Source organism: Corythoichthys intestinalis, chromosome 20 (assembly GCF_030265065.1).
Source record: "Corythoichthys intestinalis isolate RoL2023-P3 chromosome 20, ASM3026506v1, whole genome shotgun sequence".
Classification (NCBI taxonomy): Eukaryota; Metazoa; Chordata; class Actinopteri; order Syngnathiformes; family Syngnathidae; genus Corythoichthys; species Corythoichthys intestinalis.
In genome coordinates this window covers 19,971,592-19,986,183 of record NC_080414.1, presented here as the reverse complement: position 1 = coordinate 19,986,183, position 14,592 = coordinate 19,971,592, and the positions used below count along the sequence as shown (strand labels likewise).

Sequence of the window (14,592 nt, the reverse complement as noted above, 5' to 3'; positions counted from 1 at the left end):
TCTGTCAGGATTGGCTTAACCCCAGAGACACGCCGGATTAGACGGGGGCATCGGCGCCACTGCACGCGCCACTTGCCCTCCACAGTCGGGGTGCTGCGCCCCTGGATCTACACCTACAGCCCCCCCTCCGTTAACCCAAAGGGTCAAGGCGCACACTCTGTCAACTTTTTGGCTGCTTGTTTACAAGCCATTACAAAGACTTCTGCTACTGATTTTGGCGGCACAGCTGAGATGATTGGAAACAGACGCGCTGCTCGGAACTGACAATTATTTCGATAACGCCAGTAAAGGAGGACAATAAATGATTGTTTCCTGCGGGAGTTGTAGCTCACCCCCCGGGAGAGGACGCATGCCGCAGTGTCTCTCTGACCTTGACGATGATGAGCATTAACAGGGTCTTAAGAGTCCACACAATGAAGAACGCTTGGGGATGGACTGGTCACAAAGAGTTCTTTACTATCTGTTTTGATAAGAGAAGTATATACTTCGGCGTAACTTTGGAAAATTGACCTTATAACTGCTTTTATACAAATAATTAGGTCTCTGGAGTATTTGACTACCATTCAGTTATGAAATTACATAACCGAGTAAATAGCTTTTGAGATGCCTTTTCTGAAAATGCTTCTACAGTTTACGAGACCGACATCATTAGTCTACCATGCTGCCCAAAGCTATGCAGATATTCACAGAAACTACATCGCTGACATTCTGCAAAATCTCAAAATTCAAGTTGTTCGTTGTTCCCACTTTCGAAGTCAATATCACTCTTCCGTGAGTCTGTATAATCTGTCCCTGACCACCTCCAGATGTAAAATCTTTACTGACTTGGAGGAACTCATTTTAAGAGTTTTGACATTGACTGCCCCTAATAATGAGAACAACTGTAAACTGTACTTGTAAATTTTAACAACACGACTGGTAATGACCCTCATCTGTATATCATCGGTGGCATCTGGGCCTACACCAGTCTTTTTGTCGCTCAGTAGCTTCAATTCTCAAGTCTTCTCATGCTGTCCTGACATCTGGACTCCACCTTGGATTGAAGGTATTCACTTACTTCAAACTAGAGAGCAGGGACATGGTAATGTCAGAGGTGTCTGGATAGACCCCACTTTATTTCCCTCTGAAGAGAAAAAGTTGGCATAGATATGGTTGGAATTGTTTGAAATATGATTCTTTCGCATAAAGCACCTGGAATCTGCTTAAACATATGATCTGAATTGCGTGTACTGTACTGCAGGCCTTAGGAGTGGTAAGTTGGCTCAGTATTTTGTCACGGCAGACTACATGTATTTCATCTCTTCGTTTTGCCTGAGCAAATATTCACATTCACACGATGGAGACACTAATCACCGATAGCCCGAAGAAAAGCATGTTATGTTTTTAACAAGCTAATGTTGTGGATAGCTTTGGCCCCTCCCGTCGAATATAATCAACCCTTATTTATCCTCTGAGATGTTCTCTGGAGACAGACCTGTTTCACCTGAGTAGACCTTTGGACAAAACCGTGTGAAATATGAGCTTCGTCGCAGAGTGAATGGATTGGGTGTGCTCCTCCACCAGTTTGAACTATAAGTGTTGTGCATGTTATTTTGAACGAAAGTGATATTAAAGGGCAAGTCCGGACGGATCGGAGCACCTTCAGCAAATAGTTTTCTTGCATTTCCTTGATGGAAGATGGTGAGAGTTAACACCGAGCTGATGGTCTTGCAAACTTTCCTGTGTGTGAGTCTGGATGTGTGATCATGGGAGCAAAATACTATTATTAAGTAAAGATAAAATGTTTTGTGTAACATTAACAGACCTGCTTGAAAGTGCATGGGGGAGGAGCTAAGTTTTGTCAAGGTTAGTGAAAGTTATGTAGAGTCTTTGCCACATTCTTGCATGTCTGGCACATTTTTTTTCCTTTAGCTTTGTAGTATGTCTCCAGCTCAAACCATTTATCCAGGCTATTGATGAAAGACATGCACACATGATTAGTGCTGCAATGATTAATCGATTAACTCGAGTAATTTGTATAGAGAAAAGATTCAAACAACCGTAATTTTCGGACTGAAAGGCACACCTGACTATAAGACGCAACCCACCAAATTTGACACGAAAATGGCATTTGTCCGTATAAAAGCCACACCGGATTATAAACCGCAGCCGTCCTCACTGCATTAAGAGATATTTACACCGAAAGATATTAACCGGTAACACTTTGACAGCAGCATCATAAGACTGTCATAAAACCAAATGAACCACCATGCTTCAAACCATGCTTCAAAAAGCTTCATTTGGCCACCACTGTTCCTTTGTGGGAGACGGTCAACCTCTGCTGCCACCTGCTGTCGACACTGTTGTCTTCCAACATGCCTCCTAGCATGCGCTGGAGCGCTACAGATATAAATAACAATCAAAATTGAAGTTCTGTGCGAATTATGTCTTCAGTTACTGTTCCAGTTGTTTCATTAGTTGCTAGTTATGTTATTTTGTAACACTTTATTTGACAGTGGTGCCATAAGACTGTCATAAGACCATCATACTTATGACATGACACTGCCATGAGCATTCATGAATGCTTATGACATGTCATTTTGTGCCATCTGGCAAATTATCTCACTTTTGAATGGATGTAAAAGATCCGAGCTGGACATAAATGGAGTTAGTGACATTATTTGCCAGATGATACTTAATGAGTCATAATCTGTCATAAGCATTCATTAATGCCAACGACAGTGTCATGTCATAATTATGATGGGAAAAAAGTAGTGGCTTATAGTCCGAAAATCACGGTAAATTAAATTTTGCATCTTCGTGTATTCGTTTCATTAAAGTAGCATTGTAATGGTTTGTTTTGAAAGTGTATGCATTTAGTTTTATTGATTTGGGTGGGTACACTGCCCTCCAATGGCAACAGTGATTTTGATATAACTCATTTCACATGGCTGAATCCAGCTGTTTCCTGTTAAGACCAACTTAAGCTAAATTTTTGTGTGAGCTAATGTTTTTATAGGCATACATAGCCGTTTTTTGTAGGAATATGTGTTTGAACCATTCGTTAAGAGCATTGTAAAAAAAAAAAGTTTGCATTTTATAGCATTTAAGGTAGCAGACTTTTGCTATGTAAATTAGGAAGTTGTTCCTTTGTTGTACTTTGATCCTCATTTATTTTTTTATACTGTTTGAGGCTCAACTCAGTTATTTAATTTTTTTAAGTTCGTTATCCGATTACTCTATTTTTCGAACTAACTAGTTCATCGATTCATCGACTACTAAAATAATCGACAGCTGCAGCCGTACACTAAATTTTCTATTGCTAAGTGAAACCTGGATTTGTGAGTGATTTCACACCTGCAACATTTAAATAAAATTTTTTTTTCTTTTTCCCCCAGGATAAAGACACAATCGAGTTTTTGAGTATGGGAAAGTCTGTGTATGCGTGTTATGGCCATCACCTGCTGTGTGTCTTGCATAGACTCTGGTCTTATCTCCGTGGGATACGAGTAGTATCTCTTTATCTTCGGACAGAGGAGATCAGAACCCTAGCTGAACATGGGTACTTGTGGTGAGAGGCTTTTTGAAATTGTACAAGAGGGGGAGGGTGTGGAGGTAGGCCAGAAAGGAAAGGGGCAGGAACAGGAACAGTTGTTGTGAGAGAGTGCTACAAGGTCTAAAACAACACCCAAAGGAAGACCTGGTTTCCTCTAGATCAGGGGCTTTCCATTTGCACGTTGAAGTAGCTGGTGGATGGAGCTCCACAAATTTCCAGCATGGTAAATGTAATTTTCATTTTCAAATGGTCTGTAGTGTTAGATTGAACTCAGATATAATTTTAGGTACTAGAACTTGTTAGTCATTCATTTTTACGTCTTTATGAACTTTGAATAGAACAGCGATCCCTCAAAATTTGTAAAAGCTCAGCCAGTGAGTGCTCTCTGTTCCCTGCGGCAAACATATCTGATGGTTATGCAAAGTTGACTTTTGAACCCCCCTTCCCACCTCCTTCGCGCTCAAGCTGCGGAGTGCTTGATGTCTGCCCGTGATAACCGCGACTAATTTGTATACGCTTGAGAGCGTGAAATCGATTGGACGGCGTCCGCTCAGACGTCGGAAATGTCAACTAGGTCGACAGGCTCTCTATTATCTCTGTTGTGCCCGTTCACGTCTTTAATGACTGGCGGAATAAAAGACCCTCCAAAAGTCACGTTCATTTGTGACACTGGAAACTGAAGAGTAATTCCTTCTTAATAGGCAAATGAACGAGTCAGCGCCAGTCAGAAAGTCCATCAGTGGAATTTGGACTGCGGGATTAGAAGAGGAATGCATCAGAGGAAGCCACAATAGGAATGGATGACGAGGGATTTGGCTGTAATGTCATTAAGGAAGACAAAAAGGTCTGAGCGTGAGGCAGCAAATGGACGGGAGCTTGAATGGGAGAAGCTTTGCAGGTGTTTCGACCCTAAAATGTCTGACTCGAGTGGCACTCAGACATCTGCCAAGACTGAACTGTTCTCACTTGGATAAGCATGAAAGGCTTGTAGGTGTCTAGTTTCTACATAGAGCCATCTATTAACCTTGTCTACGAGCCTGGAATTCACAGTAGAGCAGCCTTAGACATTCCCACACTCTTCCAATGAAAAGATGTAAACGTACGTCTTTAGAACTGTATTAGTTAACTGTAGTGAACACCCATCGAATTACCATCCAACGCTCCCATTTCTACCATTTACTGCAATAGCCTTCCTCCTTATTTACCTAATTGCCCATTTTACAGTCTACTTATACCTGAAATATCTGTAATTTTATGTACTTTGTTGCCTCCCTTCCTCAATATCTTAACCAACCTTACATTCTTTCTATCTCCTCACTAACCTTTCTGTTTTGTTTGCCTAATTACCTAATACCGATCATCTCTTGTATGTCTTTCCATACGGAGCAGTCTTATCTACCAATATACAGTATTCTTATCTGTCAACTGTATATTCATAAGCCTGTCGCAATATGCAATAATTCCATTTATTGCACGGTAAATAAAAATGAAGGCGGTAATTTTCCCGCTGCGATTCATCGAGCTGACGAGCTGTTAAAAGGCCGGCTTCCTTGTTACCAACTATGCAAAATGCATCTTCGTTCCGGGTTCGGTCCAGGTCCGACAAAAAATGGCGCCGGATCCAATTCGTTCCCATTATATCCTATTGTTCAACGTATACCGCCCACGTCAGTCAGTCCGGATTGACTGCGGACCATCTCCGTGTTGGCTATTTTCTATTTTTGCCGGAGACGCATCCGTCGAAATGGGCGGATTTATGATGCAGCAAATCATTACTATAAGGACAGCATTGAAAGGAAGCTGCAAGATGTCCTATTATGTGTGTTTTTCTGGCAATGATATCCAACACACGACGTGCCAACAACTTTGTTTTTATTAACACACGGCGCTAACAACACTTCCTCAACTTGTGGTGATTTTAACATTGATTTGTTAAATCCCATGAAACAAAAAGGCATTGATGACTTCCTTGATACGATGTACAGTTTGAGTTTATACCCAACAATTACAAAACCTACCAGAGTAACATCACATAGTGCCACAATAATTGATAATATTTTTACAAACATTATGGAAAATCAAATTACCAGTGGCCTATTTATTTGCGACATTACTGACCATCTGCCTGTCTTTTCCCTGTATGATTGTAGTTTTAAAAAAACCAAAGATCCTTTAAAAACTGTGATTAAACGTATAGTAACGGAAGAAACTATTAATTCCTTGAATACTAGTTTAGCAAGTCAAAACTGGGGCGCAGTATATAACAAATCAGAGGTGAACATTGCCTACAACAATTTTTGGGATATATTCACTTCATTGCAAAACAAGCATTGTCCATTAAGTGAATGTTGTATTAAGAAAAAATGTATAAAAAGCCCTTGGCTTACAAAAGGAATAAAGAGCGCTTGTAAAAAGAAAAACAAACTCTATAAATTGTTTATCAAATTCAAAACAATAGAAGCTGAAGAATGTTATAAGAAATATAAGAACAAATTAACTGATGTTATAAGAAGGAGCAAACAGTTGTATTACAAAAACAAATTGTACGAATATAAAAATAACATGAAGGGAACTTGGAACATACTGAACAGTTTGATTAAACATGGACCACCAAAGTCTACATATCCCAACTATTTTTTAGATGAAAGTGGAGAGAATTATGAAATGAACGAAATAGTGACTAAATTCAATAATTTTTTTGTAAATGTTGGCCCAAATTTGGCTGCTGATATTCCTGACCCAGGTTCTGACAAACACTTCTCAAATATTACGCATAATCCATGCTCTATTTTTCTTTCAGCAACAAATGAACAGGAAGTCATAAACACTGTACTTAAATGTAAAAGTAAGATTTCTACTGACTGCCATGATATCAATATGAATTTGGTTAAAAGAGTTATTTTAACCCTTGAGAGTCGAAGGACGCGCCGGCGCGTCCTCAGCGCACGTCGTCTTTGAAGCGCCCTCACGTTTTAATTACGTCACCCACATGCCGTTGGTTGGTCTCGTTTTAAAGTGCGGAAGTTGCGGTTTACTCTCGTTATTATTTGAAGTCAATCGGCCAACTAGAACGTGAGATATTGTCATTTAAGTTTTATAGTTTTATTGTCCTCTCAAAAAAACATTAAAACGCTGCATGGATCATTTGTTTATGTCTATATTTCCATCATTTCTAGTCCTTTTTCAAAACGGAAGCTCCATGAAAAAAAACACAAATCAAACGAACCCTTTCGAAGTCACAGTGGAAGCACAAAATGCGTTTTTTTTTTTTTATAAATATAACTGCGGTGCGAGGTTCAACCGAACGAGAGGGAGGGAGGAGTGTTCTGAAGCAGCGAGGTGCCGAGCGACGGCCAGTTGGATACTGCTGGATCGAGCAGCGACTTTGTGTGACTTTGACAATGAACAGAAAACTAAATTTAGCGCAAGCAATTGTGCTTCTGATCAACATGAGGAAGAGGATGGTCCAAATTCGTCATCATCGTCTTCTTTGGAAGAGTCCTCGAGTGAAGATAGTGACGGATTTGAACACGTGGGTGACGCCATCGACGAGCAGAGGTAAACCAACTCACTCTTTTTTTTCATGCTGAAAACGTTTCTTTTGAAAGTTTCTTTTGATATTGCAAGACAAAGTTAATGTTGATGCAATATAAGTGTGTGTTTGTGTATATAATAATAAAATGTGCATATCAGATCAAAGTCGTACGTGCACTGTGGGTATCCCAGGCAGGAATTTATAATTTGTGGTGTTCTTCTTTCTATATGAAGATTAGGGATGTAGCACATATTCAGCTATGGTATTCTTTCTATTGTCATACATATAGATTTCCATTATTATTTATTGCTGTATATATTTTTATTTTATACTTTATTATTTTCATAAATACTGACTTATTTTCATGTACATTTATAGTGACAATGAAAGTAAAGTGAAATGAAAATGGAAGGGTGGAAAGAGGACCGACACCCTATGGAAGTGTGAGCTGTGTGATGTAGCCGTGTCTAATTCCAGGACGAAACTGCTTTTCGGAGTGGCATGACTGAAAAAAATTTAACTTGTTTATTGTAAATATTTTTGAAAATGCTTCCCCCCCCCCCAATGTTATATATATATATTTTTCCCACATCAATCTTCTCAATTTGTGTATATAAATGTGTGTTCAAGAAGCTTGATTGTGTGTACATAGTTTTCATCAGGCGATGGGCCGCAATACCTAAACTCATAAAGAGATGGCCTCTAAACACTTTTTGTGTTAGATGGTATATATTTTTTCACTGTTCTTCACTGTTAGGTCTGCTGTATATAACCTGTTTTGACTGGAGCATGTATAAAGGCAAAAAACGCCTATGGCTATACCTGTTGTTTATGTTGAATTGTCAAATATAAGACTATTTATTCTAAATTTTTTTGGTTGAATGTTCATCCTAACATGTTGAATAAATATTACAAAGTTTCAAAACGGTTCGTTACGCATGTTTGGTTGTCAATTGGACATCAATATTAAAAATTTTGACAAAACGATTTTGGAATTTTTGGTCTTTTTGGGCCCAAAATGATGATTTATAATTGATCAGTGAAGGAAACAATAATTTGGACATGAAGTTCAAGGTGTCACAAAAAAAGGGACCAAACCAGGCCATCGTAAACAATTCTTTCTTTGAAATATAAAGGCAACTTCAAAGGCATGCAAAATCAGACAAAACAGGCCCAGACCTTAAAGGGTTAAACATTGCAAAACCCCTAATATACATATTCAATTTATCATTCCAATCTGGTTGTTTTCCGGCAAAGATGAAAATTGCCAAAGTAATCCCATTATTCAAAGATGATGACAAGCATTGTTTTTCCAATTACAGACCAATTTCTCTGCTGCCCCAGTTTTCAAAAATTTTGGAGAAACTCTTCAATTCCAGACTTGAAAAGTTTCTTGACAAACATCAGATAATACATGAAGGACAATATGGTTTCAGAACCAATAGAACGACATCAATGGCAATAATTGATGCATTTGAAGAAATCACGACTGCTATAGACAAGAAAAAACATGCCATCGGTGTTTTTATTGACCTTAAAAAGGCGTTTGATACAATAAATCATTCAATTCTACTAAATAAGTTGGAAAAATATGGAATTAGAGGTGTGGCTGGGGACTGGGTGAAAAGCTATTTATCAGAAAGGGTACAATATGTTAAGATTGACGAGAACATATCTGGCACACTTCACATTAGCTGTGGTGTCCCTCAAGGGTCTGTGTTGGGACCAAAACTTTTCATTGTGTATATGAACGATATCTTCCACGTATCCAATGCATTAAAACTTATCTTATTTGCTGACGACACCAACATATTCTATAGTAGTGATAATTACAGCGAGCTAGTAACTACTGTTAATAAGGAACTAAAAGCCATAAAGAAGTGGATGGATATAAATAAATTATCCCTAAATATTAAGAAAACAAAGGCAATGTTATTTGGTAATCAAATAGCTAATTCTGAGTTGAAAATAATAATTGAAGGTCTACCAATTGAAAATGTAAATGAAGCTAAATTTCTCGGCGTTATAATTGATAACAAGCTGTCATGGAGACCCCATATCAGATACACGAAAAACAAAATCTCCAAATGCCTGTCAATCATAAATAAAGCAAAACAATACCTTGATGTAAATGCACTTCGGATTTTATACTGCACTTTGGTACTCCCATACTTTTCATATTGTGTCGAAGTATGGGGGAACACTTACCAAAGTGCATTATATCCATTAATTACATTACAGAAGCGAGCAATTCGGATTATACATAAAGTAGGTTTTTTAGATCACACTCATGATTTATTTACTCAATCAAAACTGTTGAAATTTAATGATCTTGTGAAATACAACACATCAATACGTTTATTTAAAGCATTTCATAAGTTATTACCCCTCAATTTACAATGTCTTTTTACAGTGCAACAGCAATCTCATAATCTGAGAAGATTTGCCAACTTTTCACAACCAAAATTTCGTACCACTCTTAAAGGATTCTGCGTGTCTGTATGTGGGGTAAAACTCTGGAACAGTTTGGGATTACATTATAAGCAATGTCAAAGTATTCAGAAATTCAAATTGCTGTATAAACATCAGGTCTGGTCACGATATACAGAAAGAGGTCTTTAATAGTCTTGGGTGTATGCAGAAATATTACATGTTTTATGTATAATATTTTGTACATATGTAATAGTTACTCATGTATTATTAGTGATGTGTATGTATATGTGTGTATGTGTATATATGTGTATATATATATATATATATATATTATGCGTATATATTGGTGTTATTATGATTACTGCAACTATTATTATTATTATTATTATCAATGTAATCATTATGATTAGTACAGCTGTTGTAGGGAAGTGACTGCATTCCTATGGAATTTTTGCAGTGAAATGGGGGTGGGACTCAAAAAAGCTCGGCTTCTTCCCACTCCTTTTCGAGCTACACGTGTATGTATTGTTATAATTTTTGTTACATTCATCATGACTGTTTAATTTTTATTTTATTGTATTTTATTTTTTCCATACTTGTTGTTTTTTGTTTTTTGTTGTTATTGCTCGAAATAAATAAATCAAATCAAATCAAATCAACCTGTGGCGTGCACTTCAGGGTGCCTCGGAAAACATCAAATCAGAATATTAAACATGGAACGCCATAGCAGAAGCAATGAGGATGGACGGAGAGTTTTTTATGCAAAATATTAAACATGGAACGCCATAGCAGAAGCAATGAGGATGGACGGAGAGTTTTTTATGCAAGTCATGTAATTTAAAGCCGTAATTAAATAGTGTCGCAAACTCATGGTAAAAGCAAAAAAAAAAAAAAAACATCAGGGAAAAAATGTTCAATCAAATCAAGTCCACCTCTCTCTGCTTCTCTGATGAGTACAGACTCCGTGTGTTTGTCGTCATTTTGAATGCCACATTATGACGGGACGGATTTGGCAGAACGCAGCCGTGCGCAGCCGGTATGTTTTGCCTGTTTTCGACGTACTTTGGGGCACGCAGTCAACACAGAGCCATGCCAGACCCGGAACGAAGATGTGCCCGATGTATATGGGCCCTGTGTCTCTCTCACTGCCGCGTCACATGAACAAAACAAGATCACCGTGGCATGCGCTTCAGGGTGCCCCGGAAAACATCCAATCAGAATATTACACATGGAACGCCATAGCAGAAGCTGTGAAGGGGAAAAGTTTTCATTTGTCTAAATGCTTGTTATTAGGTGCAATTTTTATTTTTTGTCTTGAAAAACACATTTTATGTATTCTGTGTTTCTGTTCGGTATTAATAGTGTTGTCTTTTACTTAAAAGAGGCATGGTCTTGTTTTTAGTTGTAATTTCTTAAAAAGTATTTTTGAATTTAAGAGTAAACATGCATCACGTTAAATGGGTGTACTTGATTTATTAATACATACTGCATTATCACTGTGTCATTGTAAATTGGTTTTAAAAAAAATGGGTGTACTTGATTTATTAATACATACTGCATTATCACTGTGTCATTGTAAATTGGTTTTTAAAAAAATGGGGGGCGCGCAATAATATCGCATATCGCAATAATTTATGAGATAAATTAATATCGAACATTATAATTTGTTATCGCCACAGGCCTATATATTCCTTCCTTCCTTCTTGTATACCTACCTATTCCTTTATCTATTTACCTATCTCCTTATCTGTTGTACTATTAATTGTTTTACCTACCTTATCTCACTATCTTCTTACTGACCTAAAAGCTTCTCTACCTCTACTTCCTTACCTACCAACAGACCGATCCTCTTACCAAGCTGTAGTATACCTTCTTACCTGAATTCATGACTATCAATCTACTTTGACTTTTTACTACTTTCTTACTAACCAAGTTACAGGTAGTCCCTGTGTTGCGACGTACCCAACTTACTTCATTTTGACTTTACAACATCTGAGAGTCCGGTATTTTGTCTTGAGTCGTTTTTTTTTTAAGTTTGTTTTTTATCAGTCGCGTAAACAGTACTTAGTTCTCGTTGCTGTTCTTCACGTCAGGATCCCCACGTCACGAGTGGGAACCTCTTGGTACCTCACGATACGATATGATTTGCGATACAAAGCTCACGATAACGAGGATCTGATGATACTATAATCGATTCAATACATTTAATGCTCTGAAAAAAAAATTATATATTTTTTGTTTCTTTTTTTTAAGCAAATGCCACAGTCACGTCTGCTCATTACTGCACAACACCACCGTATGACGATCGACTTTCTTAAACAGGACGAGTTTGAAGCACAGCGCTCATAATTTGCCACTTAATGTTCATCATATCCATTCAGCTGTCTGTTGTCAAAGCGAGGTTGTTCGTAGCTGCCAAGTCGGTAACAATGTTTTGGCGGACTTCGTTGTAAATATCCGGTGTTGTGCCGAAAAATAGCCGCCCTGCGTGAAATGTCACCCCTTACTGGGGCGCCCACACGTCAACAACACCGGCACGCCGGGGATGGTCCGCAGTCAATCCGGAGCACTGACGCGGCCCGTATACGTTGAACAATAGGATATAATGGGAACGTGCACGCGAGGCGATAAATCGCAGTGGAAAAATTACCGTCTTCATTTTTATTTATCGTGCGATAAATGGAATTATTGCATATTGCGACAGGCTTAGTTGTAAGGTTGTTTGAACGATGTGCTAATGGTAGCGAACGCATGCTAACCGTTTGTGTCATTGCTGTAATAGCACCTGATTATCATTTAGTTTAGTATCGAGGACGAAATTGATTCAACAAATTATACGGACATCCAGCATCGTCATTTGGGAGTTTAGCTCACGGTATAGCCAGGACCGAGCCGTAGCGTCCTGGTGAGGACAGTATATTCGCATTTTGTTGTTCATGCACTGTACACTTGTTCAGCATGTTGTTCTCTACTGTATTCTTATATTAAATTGCCTTTCAAGATAACACATCTGTTCTATGTGTTGGATTTTATCAAGTAAATTTCCCCAAAATATACGACATATACTCCGGTGCGACTTATATGTTTTTTTTTCTCTCCGTTGGGCATTTTATGGCTGGTGCAACTTACAGTTGTGGTCAAAAGTTTACATACACTTGTGAAGAACATAATGTCATGGCTCTCTTGAGTTTCCAGTTATTTCTACAACTCTGATTTTTCTCTGGTAGAGTGATTGGAACAGATACTTCTTTGTCACAAAAAACATTCATGAAGTTTGGTTCTTTTATGACTTTATTATAGGTGAACAGAAAAAAAGTGATCAAATCTGCTGGGTCAAAAATATACATACAGCAGCGCTAATATTTGGTAACATGTCCCTTGGCCATTTTCACTTCAATTAGGCGCTTTTGGTAGCCATTCTCAAGCTTCTGGTTGAATTTTTGACCACTCCTCTTGACAGAATTAGTGCAGTTCAGTTAAATTTGATGGCTTTCTGACATGGACTTGTTTCTTCAGCATTGTCCACAAGTTCCCAATGGGGTTTAAGTCAGGACTTTGGGAAGGCCATTCGAAAACCTTAATTCTAGCCTGATTTAGCCATTCCATTACCACTTTTGATGTGTGTTGGGGGTCATTGTCCTGTTGGAACACCCAACTGCGCCCAAAACCCAATCTTCGGGCTGATGACGTTAGGTTATCTTGAAGAATTTGAAGGTAATCCTCCTTCTTCCTTATCCCATTTACTCTCTGTAAAGCACCAGTTCCATTGGCAGCAAAACAGCCCCACAGCATAATACTATCACCACCGTGCTTGACGGTAGGCATGGTGTACTTGGGGTTAAAGGCCTCAACTTTTCTCCTCCAAACATATTGCTGGGCATTGTGGCTAAACAGATAGATTTTTGTTTCGTCTGACCACAGAACTTTGCTCCAGAAGGTCTTATCTTTGTCCATGTGATCAGCAGCAAACTTCAGTCGAGCCTTAAGGTGCCGCTTTTGGAGCAAGGGGTTCCTTCTTGCACGGCAGCCTCTCAGTCCATGGAGATGCAAAACACGCTTGACTGTGGACACTGACACCTGTGTCCCAGCAGCTTCTAATTCTTGGCAGATCTGCTTTTTGGTGATTCTCGGTTGAATCTTCACCCTCCTGACCAATTTTCTCTCAGCAGCAGGTGATAGCTTGCGTTTTCTTCCTGATCGTGGCAGTGACAAAACAGTGCCATGCACTTTATACTTACAAACAATTATTTGCACTGTTGCTCTTGGGACCTGCAGCTGCTTTGAAATGGCTCCAAGTGACTTTCCTGACTTGTTCAAGTCAATGCAGTGTTTCCCACCAATGAAAGAGACTGTGGCGGCCCGCCACAGTCTCGTTTGGGCCCGCCACAGTCTCGTTTGCGCCCCCCCCTGCCGAAAAAAAAAAAAAGATACTAATCAGATGCGTCAGTCAGCCGATTACACAGCTGTAGCCCACTCCACTCTACTACCCGCGCGAGTGAGAGCAGCATTTTAGAGTAGTATTTTATTTATTTATTTATTCATTTAAGAGACGCAAGAGGAACGAGTAGGAAGAATGGGAGAACGAGCGAGATAGCGAGAGATAGCGGTCGCATGTCGTAGCAGCCCGCTGTTATTTTGTTATTGTTTTTCTTTATTATTGTTACCACAATCAAGTGGGTAAGCAAATACAGACTTCTCTCCTTCTTCCCCATATCCGGGGCATTACAATAGTTTGGATCGGACTTTTCGGCGAAAGTGAGCGGTGGACGGCCGTCTTGGACAGAAAGCAAACTTTGATTGAACTTGCGCAGAGAGGCGGGGCCCAAAATAAAGCCTTGCTCTATTTTCAGAGCGTTGGTCACAGTAAAGTATTTATTAGTTCAAGCAGAGTAAAATGATACATATTCACGGTACAAGAACGTCGTTTCCGTGTCCATCGATTGGTAAGAAAAGGCTGTTTGTACGAGTGACGTGTGGGCGCTCCCGTCGGGGGGACATTTCGCGTGGAGTGGCTATTTTTCAGCACAACACCGACGCGCCAACTTCAGACGAAAGTTGGATAAATGCGCCCCCCCCCCGCCCCCCCAAT

General features: G+C 39.1%; 1 protein-coding gene across 14 annotated transcripts in view; it reads left to right on the top strand.

Moving 5' to 3' along the window:
- si:ch211-285f17.1 (sickle tail protein) overlaps positions 1-14,592 on the top strand; it is a 171,316-nt gene that overhangs the window by 95,860 nt on the left and 60,864 nt on the right. Inside the window, exon 1 of one of the 14 annotated variants that reach the window (XM_057824070.1) lies at positions 1,355-1,680. The exons of 12 other annotated variants lie outside the window; for them this stretch is intronic. In XM_057824070.1, the coding sequence (XP_057680053.1) occupies positions 1,678-1,680 (3 nt within the window). In that variant the 5' untranslated portion in view covers positions 1,355-1,677. Of the gene's footprint in view, positions 1-1,354; positions 1,681-3,192; positions 3,759-14,592 lie in introns of those variants that run through there. One more of the 14 variants, XM_057824069.1, reaches the window with a different exon arrangement.